This window comes from Pelophylax lessonae (assembly GCF_965119305.1).
Source record: "Pelophylax lessonae genome assembly, chromosome: 2".
NCBI lineage: Eukaryota > Metazoa > Chordata > Amphibia > Anura > Ranidae > Pelophylax > Pelophylax lessonae.
This window is the reverse complement of record NC_138769.1, coordinates 482,032,264-482,049,604: the sequence shown is the minus strand read 5'-3', so window position 1 is coordinate 482,049,604 and position 17,341 is coordinate 482,032,264. Positions and strand designations below refer to the sequence as shown.

General features: G+C 41.8%; 1 protein-coding gene across 3 annotated transcripts in view; it reads left to right on the top strand.

Moving 5' to 3' along the window:
- Nucleotides 1-15,826, top strand: part of TPP2 (tripeptidyl peptidase 2) — a 117,566-nt gene extending 101,740 nt beyond the window's left edge. For 2 of the 3 annotated variants that reach the window (XM_082244505.1, XM_082244504.1), the window contains 4 exons: nt 2,210-2,340; nt 9,737-9,944; nt 14,829-14,948; nt 15,230-15,826. In XM_082244505.1, coding sequence (XP_082100631.1) covers nt 2,210-2,340; nt 9,737-9,944; nt 14,829-14,948; nt 15,230-15,319 — 549 coding nt within the window. In that variant the 3' untranslated portion in view covers nt 15,320-15,826. Of the gene's footprint in view, nt 1-2,209; nt 2,352-9,736; nt 9,945-14,828; nt 14,949-15,229 lie in introns of those variants that run through there. The other variant, XM_082244506.1, reaches the window with a different exon arrangement.
- Nucleotides 15,827-17,341: the final 1,515 nt, after the last annotated feature.

Genomic DNA, 17,341 nt, shown 5'->3' with positions numbered 1-17,341 from the left:
ATCTTACCACCTGATTGTTCTCGTTGCAGCAAGAAAAGCAGCAGTGTCTGCATCCCTGTGTGTAAAACGCTAAAAGGCAAAACGGAAATCTCAGATTGCAGAGTTTGAGGCAAAGCAGTGAGCCAATCATGAGCAGGGGATATGAGATTAACGGGTGTAGAGTGAAATGGCAAGGGTTATTTTATTAGCTTTGCATTCAAAAATGGCTTGTGTAGGAAATAAATATGTAAACCATTGATCCACAGGGCAGAGATCTTCCAAAACCTGTTGTAGCTAAACTTGTTATTTCTAGGCAGCAGACGCTACCCAACCTGGCTCTCCTGTGTATGAACAATGGTTCATTTTGTTGCCTAAATATCAAATGCCACAGAACATAGCGTGGTCGTATTGTTTGCTATGAATGATTTTCATTAGAATGTGCTAACTGCCACTATCAGCTGGCTTACAGGGTATTCTAACTAATGTGTAATGGATATAAAAATTATGTCTTTATTTGACTGTTTCAAACAAGAGGCATCCTACTTAAGTGTTAGCATAAATTGTTAGAGGTTGTAAACCTCCGAATTTTTTTTTTTTTTTTGGAAAAAAAAACCTGAAAGACAAACGCATACTAGCTCATTATGAAATACTTGCCTAAGAACGAAGCCCCGAGGTGCCGACCGCTCACCTCTCTCGTGGGTGACATGTTCTGTCACCCTTCTTCCGGGTTCGCGGCATCCGGCCATCTGATTGGCTGGACCCACGATAACGTCACTCCCGCTGATGCGCGCGGGAGCCGACGGTCACGGCACGGGGCTCTGAAGGAACGGCACCAGCGGCCGTTCCTTCAGAGCGGATGCACCAGTGATGTCACTGGCTGCATTTAAGGTAAATCTCTCCTTAACGGTGCATGTTTAGGAGATATTTACAGTACCTATAGGTAAGCCTATGATAAGGCTTACCTATAGGTACAACTTGCAGAGGAGGGTTTACTTCCTCTTTAAGGAACTAATAAATCAGGATAAATAGAAGGATTATAACACTTGCTTTGCATGGAGCAAATTCTGTTCCATAGTAAAGGCTTAGATATTTGGTCACGTGATCTCTTCCAAATGAGAGGCTTAGTCAGTTTTTTTTAAATCCAAAACAAAGTTTATTAAAGAAAACAATAAATTACAGATTTCACACAGTTCACATCATTCCCAAGTACAAATACATCCATAAAACTGAAAACCACAACAATAGCAAAATGGACCTCCCCCTGCCAGAAACCACCCCCAGCTGAAAGGTAAAAGGTATATCAAGATAATCCAATTCAAGGCCCCCTCCCCCAAACTCTAGAAATCCCCCTCCTCGTGTATAAAACAATCACTGCAGCAGGCCGTCTAAGACCAAATCCTTAGGAGCCAAGCCAGGAACTGCCAGCCATCCCCCCATATCTTATCATATCTATTCGGGACTCCTCTGTGTTGGTAAATCAAGCGTTCATACCTCAAAGTATTACCCATTGCCTGTACCCACATCTCCAACATAGGAGGAGACGGGGCCACCCAGTGCTGTAAGACAACCTTCCGGGCCTGAAACGGGGACCTGGTAACTGCCCATCTAATATTAATATCTTGGGTAAAGTCCTCCACCATACCGAGAAGGCAGGGCTTTGGGTCTACCGGCACTGAAAGGAGATAGGCAGCGTTAATGGTCCGAACCACCGCCGTCCAATGCCTGTGGAGCTTAGGGCACCTTCATAGTAGATGAATGAGGTCACCGTTGTCCCTGTGGCATCGAGTAAAGGCTTAGTCAGTTTTAACTCTTGTCACTTAAGCTTGAAAGGCAGAAGCAGCATATGCATGGTAAATCTAAAATCCCTATAGTACTTCCTTGTTTGCAATCTTATAGTCATTTTGTATGCATTTCAAGAATGCCATTAACATAGCATTGTGGTAATATTTGTTTATTTTTTTTTATTAACCTGCATTTAACACTCAAGCTTGGCAATAAAAACACCTTCTCCCTTTGAATGAACAGTTGTAATCAAAATATGGAATCTTACCCTGTCTTTTCTTTGCTTTATTCGTGCGCATTACAGTTTTTTTTTTTTTGTTTAACTTGCTTGGAACTAATATTAATGTTGCCTGTTAATCTTTAGAAAGTAGCCCCCCTTGCTTGATATTATAGGGTCTATGATGATATTGGTTTAGATTGCTTCTAATGTGGCATCTTTTTATTCCAGGAAAGAATCAAGCTCATAAATGAAATAATTGCAGCTGCTGAGGAAGTCATTTCTAGAATTGATCAGACCGCTCTTGCCTTGTTTTTTGCCATGAAGTCCGATCCAAGACCTGATGCAGCCACTATAAAAAAGTACCTAACCAGTAAATATTTTCTTTTCTGATCCTTTTCCAGATATATTTTATATACAGATCGCAGTCCTTGTGATGAATATATTTGCTTCTAGGGCTTTGCATTTTTTATGTATATTATATATAGGGACTGTTATTATTTTTGATCCCAGACCTCCCTTATTTTTGTTCCCAGACGTTCCCAGTTGGTGGTGAGTCATTGTTTAGGTGGTGGTGGGTGCGGGTTGGAAGAGTTCTCTTCCGATTATATTCTGCCCAGCTGCGCTGGAGGGAGGTGGTGAGTCCTTTTTAGGGGGCTTGGACTGCTGCCTCTGGGTACGGTCTTGAGGACATTTTCCCCGTGTACTAGTAAAGATAAAAAGAGAAGGAGCGCCCGATATCCAATGAAGTGCAAGTCGAGAGGTGAATATGTAGTTGTTTATTGAATGTAGCAACAAATGATTGGGCCTGATCCCTTGTTATTACGTTCAGTAAACAACTACATATTCACCTCTCGACTTGCATTCCATTGTATATCGGGTGCTCCTTCTCATTCTATATTTACTAGGGATAGTCACATAGGATTAGTTTCGCTGTCTCTAAATGTAGATCCGGCTGTTTTTCGTTCGCGTGGTGATCTCGTGTGAGAGGCCTCGGAGTCTGCCCACTGTCCGGGTAGATAGGTTGACAGCTGCTGTTTTTTCGCTGATAAATAGGGGCCAGCTTCTTTTACCTGCTCCAACCTCTCCATAGTGAATACACGTATGCTTGACCAAGCTAGCCTTAGAATTGAATAGGCTGCTCTGGAATGTAAGCATGTCCTTTGATGTCAGTGGCCAGCCTCCGTAATGTTGTCTCGGATTCATAAATGTAGTGCATAATTGCCTTATGTTGCAATTTTGGTTTCACAGAGATCAGTGTATTATTGCTATTATAAGTCACAGGGTATTTTATACACAATGTTACATCTTTGTTATAGTCTATTTAAACCAGGTAGCTTCTTTTATTTACTCCCTTTTGGTCTGGTAAATATACTTTTGAAAACGTATTGTTTTTAGAACTGTTCCTAAAGTGCCAAAAAATATCCACTGATTGTGTCAGAAGTTCAGAGCTGTCCTCTGCACACTTTCTGTGTTATCTCAATGAGTTAACTTGTGTTCCAAAACAGTCATGCTGTGGAGTCTATGAGAAAGGGTGGGATTTAGTAGTTTAACAGGCATCTGGGCAGGGCTGTCACCATGTTTTGCAGTTCTTTAGGCCACAAAAAGGCAGGTGGTGTCATTCCACAAGAGGAAATAGGTAGCTGAGTGTATTTGGGGCAGATCAACGGGTATATCTTAATTATTCAGTGCAGAACACAGGAATGATTCTTTGGCATATAAACCACTACTTTTGCTGGGAACTGCCCCCAGTGTACCCATATAACCCTGCTCATTCTGAAAGTCTCCAGTTTTTTGGCTGTGCCCTTGGGAATTGGGCCTCTTCTCCTGTTGAATACTTTTTTTTTCTAATTTTCACCAGTTTTCTTCTTAGAATGACATTTTCAAGATCTGACTGCTTATTCCCTTATGGCTCAAAAGCAGTTTCCTGATTGGTTACCCTCATTTATATCTTGGGGACAGTACCGGGACCCTACAGCAGTGGGATCAGCTTGTAATATTTCCTTTGGACACTGGATCTTGCACTCATCACTCAACTTTGTATATGGCGCAACAAGGGAGTTAGCCGCAGGGTGCTAATACATATCCAAGGTCGTGGTCCATTTATAAGTTGCACAGACCCTCAAGAATCCTCGGGAGGGGGGGGGGGGTATTCCTACTGTAACGGGTGAAGCCCAGTTCTGGAATGGGACAAGCTACGTGGGTAAGGTAAGATAGGGTTTACCTGTACCTTTTTAATATACAATTTCTTGGCTATGAATGTCTTGGATTATTACTTGGATATGTAGTATACAGTATTCTACAATATAGCCTATTAGACAAACAGCAGTGCTAAATGCTGGGGTCATTTACACTTACACTTGAGACTTTTTACCCAGACTGTTACTGACCTGCTTACTTGGCCTTGGTAGAGTTTATATATGGTTTACGTGTTTTTAAAGTGGTTGAAAAATTCAGACCTGAAATATAAGCAAAGCTCATGCTTTTATATTGTGTACTAGCTCTATCCTAAGCACCGAGTATGATTTCTGACTGCTGCCTCCTTCCTCTTTTATCTGCATGGGTAACTTTACAGCTTTTCCGGACTCCAAGAGATCATTGGTGATGGAGGCGAGCTGCAGCACACAGCCTTTGATTGACAGCCACAGCTGTGCATGTTCCTATGTACTGTGAATAGATGGGTGTGTCTCTTCCCTCCAATCAGAGCTCCTAAATGAGCTCTGCAGTGTGAGACTTTGGATCACCCGTCCCCTGCTTTTCAGAGCTAAGAGATACTGTGTAAAAATATTTTTTTGGAAGGCTGTAGAGAACAGATGGCTTCAACTAAATGGATACAACTTATATAGGAGTGTTTGTTTAATCTCTATCATCTGAGTTAAGTCACTTCACTGGATATATGTAGGGGTTTCAACCACTCTAATAATTCCACCTTACTACCATAAGTTCCTCTCGGGCTTGTGATGATGTGCTCATAAAAACTGCATGCTCAGGCCTTCGTTTCTGCTGAAGACTCAAGCTGCTCATTTGCTGTCTTACCGGTTTCCTGATACCTGACATACAACCACAGGATATCTGTTATTGCGATTCCTACACGCTGATCCCCATCAGTTTGCATCCATGCCATGAGTATCCTAGAGGGAACATCGGCACCTAGCAATGGCAGATTATAGGTGCTCTTGGCGCACATAATATAAACCACAGGGATTCCTCTGCAGGCTCTGAGGAATCTTCAAGTCCCACTCAGTTGATAGCTGTTCCCTTCTTCCGGAACAAGGGCTTACACTGACATGGCTCCAGACACCTACTGTAAATAAGGCTCTCTCACACACACAATATGTGGCCTGTCTGAAGATTTTCTGCCACTGTGTCTGAGCAAAGGCTATCATCCCTTGTGGACTCAAAGGGCACTAACACCTATAAAAGGTTTTCTGCCTCTCCTCCCTCAATTATCTTCAGACATTACAACCTGAACTGCCTTGTGCACTTCATCTTCGGAACGGAAGGGGGGATGCTGACTTTTTAGCAGAGGCTGCAAAAGATTTTTCATCAGACTTTTGTGAAGTTGCTTCAACTTCTCGACATATGCTGGCTACTGTGGACTCATTGGTTGAAGTAGTGTGTTATAGTCTGTGGATAGATACACCTAGTGCTGCTAATCCCCCCACATATTCCCCAAGCATAAAAAAAAAACTTCTCCTAGAAAGTCCCTATTCTTGATCAAGCTGGTTGGGTTGTATACTGGTATAAGGATTGGCCCAACTCAAAGATTATACACCCCTCTTGATAATTGTGATGCTTTTTACCCTATGGAAAGGGAGTTTAGGATGAAATTGGCTGTTCCCAATGTGGTTCTGGACTTTCTTGGACTAAATAATCATTCTGCTGTTTCCATTGAGGGCATTTCCTCTAAGTATTCAGTTGGCCCTCAAAGACTCTTTTGGAGTCCTGCGTTGCAGCTGGCTATTCCCACCTTGTCAGTTGTCCAGACTATTGCAAACTGGACTGGAAAAATCCAGTAGTCAAGTTTCAGTGAATAGAGATAATCCTAATCTTAATGCAAACTTCGCTCTTGAACTTGGCACGGTTCTGTGTAGATGCCATGGAGAGCGTGATTCCAAATCTTTTGGCTTAGAGGCTTGTTTTTGAGAACTCACTTGAGGGGATATATTGAGGCAGCAACTGTGGGAAGGAATTTCATATCCAAATATCCGCAAGCAAGCTTCTCAATTTGAATATGTCTTTCCTACCATATAGATATGTGTTCTCCTCAGGGTGTCCTCTAATGCAGGTGCTTCATTTCATGGCAGACCCTCCACCTCTAAGCCTACTGGACTTTCTCAAAAAGTTTGTTTGCATTGAAGATTCACTCCACACCTGGAGAAGGCAAGGAGGATGGGTGTGGGGAGAGGGACATCTATACTGCTCAAAAAAAGGAACACTTTAATCAGAATATAGCATCAAGTCAAACTCCTTGGATATTGATCTGGTCAGTTAAGTAGCAGAGGGGTTTGTTGATCAGTTTCAGCTGCTTTGGTGTTAATTTTATTAACAGGTGCACTTGATGGGCAACAATGAGACAACCTTCAAAATAGGAAAGGTTTTACAGGAGGAGACCACTGACCGGGTCAGTGTCACTACTGGTAGCATGAGGTGATACCTGGACCCTATAGAGGTTGAACAGGCAGTCCAACTCCTCCAGGATGATGCATCAATCTGTGCCTTTGCCCAAAGGTTTGCTGTGTCTCCCAGCACAGTCTCAAGGAGGAGATTCCAGGAGACAAGCAGTTACTGGTTACTGGTTACTAGAGAGCTGGACAGGGCCGTAGAATGTTCTTCACCCATCAGCAGGACCGGTATCTGCCCCTTTGTATAAGGAGGAACAGGATGAGCACTATAAAATGTCCTCCAGCAGGCCACTGGTGTGAATGTCTCTGACCAAACAATCAGAAACAGACTTCATGAGGGCCTGACGTCCTCTAGTTGGCCCTGTGCGCACTGCCACGGCACTGTGGAGCTCGATTGGCATTTGCCATTGAACACCAGTATTGGCAAGTTTGCCACTGGCGCCCGGTGCTTTTCACAGATGAGAGTAGGCTCACCCTGAGTACATGTGACAGATGTGAAAGGGTCTGGAGAAGCCGTGGACAATGTAAGGCTGCCTGTAACATCGTTTAGCATGACCAGTTTGGTAGTGGGTTAGTGAAGGTCTGGGAGGCATTTCCATAGAAGGATGCACAGACCTCTACAGGCTAGACAATGGCACCCTGACTGCCATTACATATCGTGATTAAATCCTTGGATCCATTGTCAGACCCTACACTAGTGCAGTGGGTCCTGGGTTCCTCCTGGTCCACGACAATCCCCGGCCTCATGTGGCGAGAGAATGCACTCAGTTCCTGGAGGATGAAGGAATTTATACCATTGAATGGTCCCCAGGCTCGCCTGACCTAAACCCAATAGAACACCTCTGGGACATTGTTTTGGTCCATCCCACGCCGCCAGGTTGCATGTCAGTCTGTTCAGGAGCTCAATGGGAAATACCCCAATACACCATCCTTTGTCTCATTAGGAGCATGCCCTGATTGTTAGGCATATGCGCATACAAGCACGTGGGGGGCATACAAACCACAGAGTACCATTTTGAGTTGCTGCAATTAAATTTCTGCAAAATGGACTAGCCTGAAGCATCCTTTTTTTTTTTTTACTTTGATTTTCAGCGTGTCTTTGAATTCAGCCTTCTGTAGGCTGATAATTTTTCATTTCCATCAAAAGATGTGGCATCCTTTGTTACTAACACGTTAGAGTTCATATCAGTATAGATAATCCAGTATGATCTTTTCCCAATTGAGATCTGATGTGTTTTCAAAGTGTTCTTTCCTCTAACTTTAAATAGCAACTGCAATTTGTATTTACATTGTGAAGTCACCACACCTTGTGCTATATTGTTGAACCATTATTTAAACTGTGAGCTATCATATCCCAGAGTACCTTTGGAGACCATTTTTCTTAAAGTTCTCTATGAACCTGAGGCCCAAACACTGATGCTCTCGCTTCCCTCTGCAGTGACATTTGCACTCTTTTTGGGGTTCTACTCTGACAGTTTACTACCTTGCAGTTTCTTCTGTTTGGAATAGCCAAACAACTAGCCCTTGGTATCCTGCAGGTTTGGCCTATATCCTCTTCCTAACGCCTTGGCTTTACACTCCTTGTGCACTCCCTTTTGCAAGAATGTGCTCTTCATCTTCAATTGTGTCTTTCTGTGCCTCTCTGCGGCCTGTTCTTGCCTACACAGAGCCATCTCTTTGTGCTCAAATGGGTTACTCTCTTTTAAAAGGGCTTCTGAAAGAATGTAACCTTCTTCCCTTTTTTAACCCTGACAGCCGTAGTTTTGCGTTGGCTTCCCCTGTGTTCTTTTTGGACCCCCCTCCTTTTCTTGTGGTACAAGGGGACACCTTATCTTGGAAGCCAGTCCTTGCTTCCTTGGGGCTCTTATCGCCCTCTATGGAAATGTCATTCTCCATCCCTATGTTTTTGAAGGCATGTCAAACCCCTACAAATTTGCCTTATAGGTTGGGTCAGAGCTGTCCTCTTTGGCTGCATGCCATGTAGCTCCTTGCCAACTGATCCCTCTTCTGTTCATCACAGGGCAGTTTCCCTATGGGATTACTTCCTCCTCTTCTGTCTGGCTGAGTGGTTATTTGCCCTGTTTTCTAGGGCCTCTGCTGTTGGGAAACAAGTTCTTCTTTCCCTACCAGAGACCCATTCTGCCAAAGATGTTAGGCTTTTTTACAACATTTAGCATCAGACCTTTTGTCAGGGCGCAGGGCCAACACCAGTTTTTTTTTAAGGTTTTCAAAGCCATATTTTGACAAATAGCTGTTTGACTTTACTGATCCCTACTTCAGGTACAAGGTGCTTCTGCTGCCGACCTTCTGTTGACATGTCTTGTCTTTTTCCTGTGGGCCCATTTCTGCTATTTTTGATGTTTGGTTGCCCACCCCTCAATTATTGCTTGGGGATGTCCCATGGTCTAAGAATCAATTCCTTAGTCATGTGTTGTATAATTAAGATAATGGGAATTTTAACGCAACTGTAAATTCCTGATCTTGGAGTAGAATACAGAACACCGGTCCATCCCCTCTTTTTTTCCTTTGTGATACACTTCAGCCTCAGAGTGAATGGGGTTATATGGGTACACTGGGAGGAGGCAGTTTCCAGCAAAGCTTTTGCCAGTGTCCAGTCATCTGAAGGCATATAACCCATGGTCAAAGAATCCACTCCAGTATCCTGCACTATACTTCAAGGTATAGAATTTACAGGTACTGTATGTCAAAATTACTATTTTTCTGTACTTGTCTTCTAAGTGCATTCAAGTGTTGCAGAGATGTACTGCATATGTGTGTGTGTGTTTTTTTTTTTTCCTGACACCTTTACTTGACAAGAGGCTTGATCGCTCTCAGGAGCCAGACTGCCAGTGCATAGGATAGGTGCACTCTTAAGCATGCTCCATAGCAATACATTGATTGCAAATACACAAAATTAGCTCAGCTTTTTCAATTTAATGGTCAGTACATACTGTAGCTTTCCACTTGTTTAAAAATGCTAATAAATTGACTATACAAATTTTATGGACGGGTCCCTCTGCCTCATGACTATACAATTTGGTACTGTCTTAAATGTTTGGAAATTGTTGACTTGTAAATTTTGTGTGTATGCTTTGTAGATAATCTTGTCTCTTCACTGTATACTTGCTCACAGTGACATGGAGAAGCAGAAGGGCACACTGATTGATGCTCTATGTCGAAAAGGCTGTGGCTTGGCAGACAAGGTGCTCCACCTCCAGTCCAAAGATGGTGCTGCATCATGTGATGATGATGGGAGAGAAGATGATCAAGAGGCTTCTCTAGAGACCTTAAATGAAACTTACTGGGAAATTGCAAAATGGATTGATGTATATGACTCAAAGGTAAAATATTGTTTTATCTGGTTAAACCAATGGTAATATATTTTGGTTTATGCATGTAAAAATAAATATTTCTTGCTTTCATTGAAGTTCACAAGATTCAGAGACAATTGGGTTAATGTGCTAACTACAGCAGGATTGGACATTCACAAACAGTGGTCCGTACCACGCCTAAGTTTTGTGCTAATGAGAAATCTTGAACTTCTTCTGTTTTTTTTATTTTTATTTATTTGTGTTCTGGAGAAACCCTGCAGAATTTCCCCTGAAAGGTCTTATACTGACTGCCTGGGACCTTGCCCTTTACTTAAGTCTCTACATTTCTCAGAGTTTTGTCTAGTTCCATCGGCCCTTCCTCTATTGTAACCCAGGGAAATTTCTCTACAATTATGCTGCATTTTATGGTCAAAAATGCAATTTTGATTGCTGATTCTGACTGCAGAGGCCATAAGAATACCTGTGCCCTCCTTTGCAGCAGTTCTTATGGCAGAAAGGGTGTAGACCTTTTATTTTTAACCTTTTCACAGTTCCAAAGCCTAAAGAGGGCATCCACCCCATCTCTACTCCAAGGCCCTGATTGCTTTAATTTGTCCCCAAAAATGCCACCTGCTATCTACAAGGAGGGTCATAGCCTTCATGATGGAGGAACGCTATTCTTTCCTCCTATAGCCATAAAAGACACATACTTGCATGTCCCTATTTGTCCAGCACATCAGTGATTCCTTTGCTTTATTTTGTTGTGGGTTCCTGGCAATTCCAAATGACTATTTAGCTTATGTGCACTAGAGCTGCACGATTAATCGTATGAAAATCGCGATCTCGATTCACCCCCCCTGATGATCTAAACCTGACATATGCTCGATTCTTTGCATAGCTGAGGGAGCAGAGAAAACAGCTGTGGAAAACTCCCAGTAACTATAAACAAAATGATTACATTGTATCTTTTCCTTCCCTCTGCCAGGGAGAAAGGAAGTTTAACCTCTTAAAGACTAGACCTTTTTCTGACACTTGTTGCTTGCAAGTTAAAATCAGTTTTTTTTGCTAGAAAAGTACTTAGAACCCCCAAACATTTTATATATTTTTTTAGCAGAGACCCTACAGAATAAAATGGCGATTGTTGTAATATTTTATGTCACACTGTATTTGCGCAGCAGTCTTTCAAACGCAATTAATAAACTTTAATGAAAAAAAAACGTAACAGTAAAGTTATCCCAATTTTTTTTTGTTACACAGAGAATCGTGAGAGAATCGTGATCTTTATTCCAAGCTAAAAAAATCGTGATTCTCATTTTGGCCAGAATCGTGCAGCTCTAATGTGCACTGTGGATTCACCAGGGTTTCAACCCCATGTGCTTGCCTTGTTCCATTGCCAAGGCATCCCCAGTTTGGGATGACCTCCTGTTGGGGGAACAGTCAGTACAAGTTATGACTGAAAATTTGGCGTGGACGGTTCAGGTTTGTTTTGATCCTAGGCACTTTATCAATGTAGGGGGGCTTGGAGCCCAGAGAAATTCCACTTTCCAATCAACATTCTGCAACCTAAAGTGATTGAAAATGCTCAGATTTTTACATTAATATGGTCACCCAAGTAATTTAGACTGGACCCCCTTTTTCAGGGATGTATGATCAGGGTGCAGACAGACAATGCCACGGTTGTGGCCTACATCAGCCATGAGTGGATTACCAGGAGTCCTGCTGCATTGAAGAAAGCAAGCCTGATCATCTCATGGACAGGGAAGTACTGTCCAGCAGTTTTGCTGTTCTCATCTCTGGGGTGGACATTTGAATGGTGGATTATCTCAATTGTCACTGCTTGGACCAAGGAGAATGGCTGTTCAACCTGATATAGAATGGCTGTTCCCCCTGATATCTTCAGTCTAATCTGTCGGAGATGAGTGACTCCATTCATACTTAGTACTATGTAAAAAAAGGAACTCCAGATGTGGCATCCTGGCCTCCAACTTGAACAAGAAGTTGCCTCCTTTTTGTGGCCAGGACCAGGAATCCTCTAGCACTGGCATTGGTTGCTCTATTTAGGCCAATTTTTTGCCTTTCTTCCAGTGCAAATGTTTGCTTTGAATTTTTCCGCAGAAGAAACCATTGATTGCACCAAACTGGCACATTAGAATCATGTACACAGACCTACTCAGACTTCTAGGAGACATACCTTGGCCTCTTCCATCCTGCTTCTGAGTCACTGGCTTTAATGTCATTGCTGTTGAAGCCCCCAGGTCTTTAGGGACTAGGGTCTCTGATTCTGTCATTCCCAATTAGCTAAAAGCAACGCTCTTCCAGAAAGATCTACTATCGTATCTGAAAACCCTTCTTTGCCTGGTTTGAACACACTTCAACCCTAGAAATTCCTCTGTGCCTTTCTGGCTTTTCTGTAATTGGAACATGACCAAGACTTGGCCTTAAGTACTCTTAAGGGACAGGTTTTGGCCTTTTCCATGCTTTTCCAAAATCCTTTGGCTTCAAGTGTTTGTTACCCTATTTAAAAAAAAAAAAAATCCTGTTTCTTTAAAGCATGTTATACAGCACAGTGCTTGTGCTGTGTAATTTGGCCCCTTCTATCACCTAAAATACCTGGCTGATCCTGCCTGGTGCTGCTCTCCCCCCTGTAAACTGACCACGGCTTATGGCTGCTGAGCCCTGACACCATGGTCAGTTTATGTGCCTTCGGTCATCCGCTGTGTCTCCTCTGTCCTCTCCCCCCCGCCATCCCTGCCTGTCAGCGTGTGTGTGTGTGTCGCCCCTCCCCTCCTGTTGCTATTAGTAGTAATTTAAACTTTTAAAAAATGTACTGCCAGCCCCTCACTTCTATCCAGCTATACCATGCAGTGTAAGTGTTTGTGGAAAACAAAGCGTCTAAATACCATTTTTGCAGATATCTTCAGGCAGGTCACGTGACTCCCAGATGCTCTCGGCCCCCATCTAAGGGCTACAACAGGAGGAGCCGAGCGGCCAGCACATCGGTCATGTGACCTCCCGTCTGTTGTCAGCAGGAGATCTCGGGTCTCCTTCTGCTGTAGCCCTGGATCAGAGTATGAGAGTGGCCGGGAGTCATGTGATCGGCCTTAAAATATCTGCAAAAATGGTATTTAGACACTTTGTTTTCCACAAACACTTACCTGCATGTTATGGCTGGATACAGGAGAGGGGGTTGGCAGCTGCCATGCAATGTGTAAGGTAACAAACACTTTCATTTTCCCTGGTAAAAACATTTTTTCAAGGTGTTTCTCAGATCAACCCTCCCCAATACCACCTTGTGCTTCCTTGGGACATCACCATGGTTCTTTCTGCCCTGCAGAAACCACCCTTTGAACTCCTCAGGGAGCTGCCCGTGGATGACCCTACTTGCAGGCTATCACGTCTGTCAAATCTCTGTGGTATCGGCTCTTTTACGGAGCCATTCCTCATTCTTCACAAGGATAAGGTAGTCTTGCACCCAAGACCCTTCTTTCTTCTAAAGTGGTATCAATCTTCCAACTCAACAGACATAATTCATCCTTCCTTGTGCCCTGCACCTAAGCACCCAAAGATGATTGCACTACGCTGTCTTGATGTGGGCAGAGTCTACCTCAAGGCTACAACTTCCTCTAGGAAGACTAACTCCCAGTTAGTCCTTCCTTGAGAACTTTGCAAGAAATATCCTTCTTTAAGATCCACCATTGCTAGGTAGATAAGACAATTCATTATCCTTCTTCAAGATCCACTATTGCTAGGTAGATAAGACCATTCATATCTTACATGCTAAAGGACAAAGCAGCTCCTGCACTAATACAAGCTCACTCCTCCAGGGTGATAGTTTTCTGGGCATGTCATCATCAGCCCTCTGTTGCCCAGCTTTTTGAGGCTGCCACTTGGTCATCTGTTCATACTTTTCCCAGGGTCTACTAGGTAGATATCCAATTGTCTGGATGCAGTTTTCAGCTGCAAGGTTCTTGAAGCAGCACACTTAAGTTGGGTTCATTGACCCTTGTTATCAAATGGGCTTGTTGCCACATTTGTTTACCTTGCTGTTGCCCCCACCCTTGTTATTTATTGCTTGGGGATGTTCTAGGATCTATGTACTGTATGCATAAGATAAAAAATGTTGCCTGCCTGTAAATTTAATATCTTGGTTAGGGCACAAGGCACCCTCCCCTCTTTTCCTTTGTTAGGCTGCATTGCTTGCTAAAAAAAATGAGGACTCCCAAAGTAGGGTAGTGTTAAAGGGGGATGCCCAAGGGGCAAGTCTTCGAAAGCTTTGCCAGTCACAAATCACCTGAAAGTACCAACCCATAACCCCGTGGTCTATGAATATCAGGACTGTGTCCTAGACTGTCCTCGAAGATAAAGAATTTATAGGCAAGTCAAAATTCCTTTTTTGACTACAATCTCTAGCTACTACTAAAGCTACTCCTCATTTTCTGTTTCTATAGTAGCTAGACACAAACCAGACTTTACAGTAAATCACTCCTGCTAATTATTATTTTTATTTTTTTTAGGGAAGGCTTGAAGCCTCTAACACATTTCTATGCTGTAAATTTTGAAAGGTTTTCTAAATTCAGTCCCTCATTACATCACATATTTAGCCAGAAACGGTTACAGCTTCTGGTAGTTCTTTATTGCTTTCATTGTGCCTGTTAAGGGCATTTTATATCCCAATGAAAGGTGTCCTTTAGACAGGACATGACATCTCTCCAGTAGGAAACTAGGCATCAGTAAAAAGCTGACAGAGGTTCTAACTCATGAAAAAACATTTTGGAGTATTGTTGTAAATGTTGCAGTTAGAACGGTTGTGGTTAAGCACAACATTAGTATTTTGTTATGTAACAATTTTACATTTTAGCTTTCCATTTTTCATTTGATCGTAAGAATTTTTTTTTCTTTTTCATATTCCTAAAGGTTTTACAGTTTGTCTACAAACATGCTTTAGCAAATAAACTATATGGACGAGGCATTAAAGCTGCAACAAAGATAGTAGAAGAGAAGCCAACTAAAGAAAACTGGAAAAACTGTGTCCAGGTAAGAATTGTCTTTCTTACAGTGTGGCTGCGGCATATTCTCCAAAGCTGGTTCTTTTTATCAGTCTAGACTAGCTCTGCAGTGTTATTCACCAGAATTTATGTAGCTAGAGCTTAGGTTTTCTGTCTAACTGGGAGGAGCCTGGAGTGTGTTTTTTTTTTTTAATAATCTGTTGTACCTTCCACTTGAAAGAATGTTTGTTCATATTATGTGTACCTTCCATGTGAGTGAAGGTTTGATCATATTATACATTAACAATGTACTGTTTTTTTTTTTCTCAGTTAATGAAATTGCTTGGTTGGACCCACTGTGCATCTTTTACAGAAAACTGGATCCCAGTCATGTATCCCCCGGAATACAGCATTTTCTAAAATTCCAGCTGCAATATCGTTTGATACAAAATGTCTTATACATGAGAATATTTAGCTGTCTCAGACTTCTGTTTTTTTTTTTTTTTTGTTTTTTTTTCTAAAGCATGTTTTCTGTTAATACAATGGTTAAAAATGTATTTATCTGCCAATGCACCTATGTGCATTATTGTGTGTGGTATTTGGATGGCCTAGGGTTTTTGCATGTGTTGTTAATAATTTTTAACTCGAGACCTGGATTTTACAGTAATCCTATTTTTAAAATTTTTATGTTGAGGTTATGAAGGCCTAAATAGTTCAAATAAGTAATATTTTATTTATAGAAGTAAATTTAAATAATGCATATCCATTGCCCACATATGGTAAATGTAGCAGTTTTCTGGGCTGAGCTGATTGGAATGCAACTTATGAAGGGTCCACCAACTGGCATCATTTCTAGTGCAGTGATCAGCTACATTTTAATGAATTTTAGCTTAGCCCACAAAATGTTTATCTCCAGTATGTGTAGACAACTAGGTGCACTTTAAAAACATGCTATAGTTTACATAAAAAAAGGTGATCCCACCTAACCATGTTTAGGGTTGGTGAATTGGAGTAAAAGCACTTTGTGTGCATTTATCTCTGTGGTGCTCTTGAATTCCTGCCCTGAGTCATTGCGCCCCCCCATTACTTTGTTCCAGTGGAAAAAGCATGAACATAGTATGGCCATTTGTCTTTTGCATTATGCAAATTGGGCAAAATAGAGACTGAGGGAGGTGGTAGTATGTGACCAGAAATGGGAGAAGTTAAGTGCCCACTGACTGTTTATAGTCAACAAACCCCATTGAATAGTGTGCAATGTTGGGTAGAATTCTTTACAAAAATGCACAGATGTTTATTTTACCATCCACTGACTTTTGTAATAAATGAATTTCAGAGTTGGTTTTATTCCCAGTGTCAGTAACGGCCCTTTGTTTGAGTAGTTGTGCTTTTACAAGTCTAGCATTTACTTTTCATTGTATGTAAATGAAATATCAGTCATCAATAAGATTTTTTAGGCAATAGTATAATCTGTATATGAACTAAAATAAAGACACGTGCCAGGCATTTAATGTTTCTTTAATCGGGTATATTGTACAGTTATACATATGTTTATCATCATACTTATGTAAAATAAAACAATAGTCATGCACAGAACAAATATGTTACAAATGCTAGCAGGTTTATTATTATTTTTTTTTTTTTTACAATTATAAAATGATTATGGGACCTATGGTTGTCTGTGTATATTTATTCCACATATGATTTTTTGGGATAAAGTGGAAGCCTAACACAGTTTACCGGATGTGATGTCTGCCAGACAAAAGTTCCAAAAGTCATGGCTTCCCATTATATTGTAAGGTTGCGCTGCACTTTAAAGTGACCCTGGGTCACAGGATTTAAAAAATGCAAATGGCAATGACTGCAGAAAGAAGAGTCTCTAAACATACCATTTTGTCAGTCCATGTCTTTTAAGAAAAACGGTCACCAGATTATTCATTTCAACAACAATCTTCCCATAAGATTATTCATTTCAACAACAGTCTTCCCATAAGATTATTCATTTCAACAACAGTCTTCCCATAAGATTATTCATTTCAACAACAGTCTTCCCATAAGATTATTCATTTCAACAACAGTCTTCCCATAAGATTATTCATTTCAACAACAATCTTCCCATAAGATTATTCATTTAAACAACAATCTTCCCATAAGATTATGATTTATTTATTTGTGTGCATTTAACAGGTTTTTAGTACATTATGGGAAAGCCTTAGGGCTCTTTCACACGGTGCGGTCCGATCAGATCTGCCTGTCAGTTTTTTAGGCGGATCTGATCGGATGCCCCATTCAGCCCTATGGAGCAGCGGATGTCAGCGGTGACATGTTCGCTGCCATCCGCATCTGATCCTGTCCGTGAAATCCGGACGGATGGAAACCCTATTTTCCATCCGTCCTGGGGATCGGATGAGAGCGAACAGGCAGTCCGCTCTCATCCGATTCCCC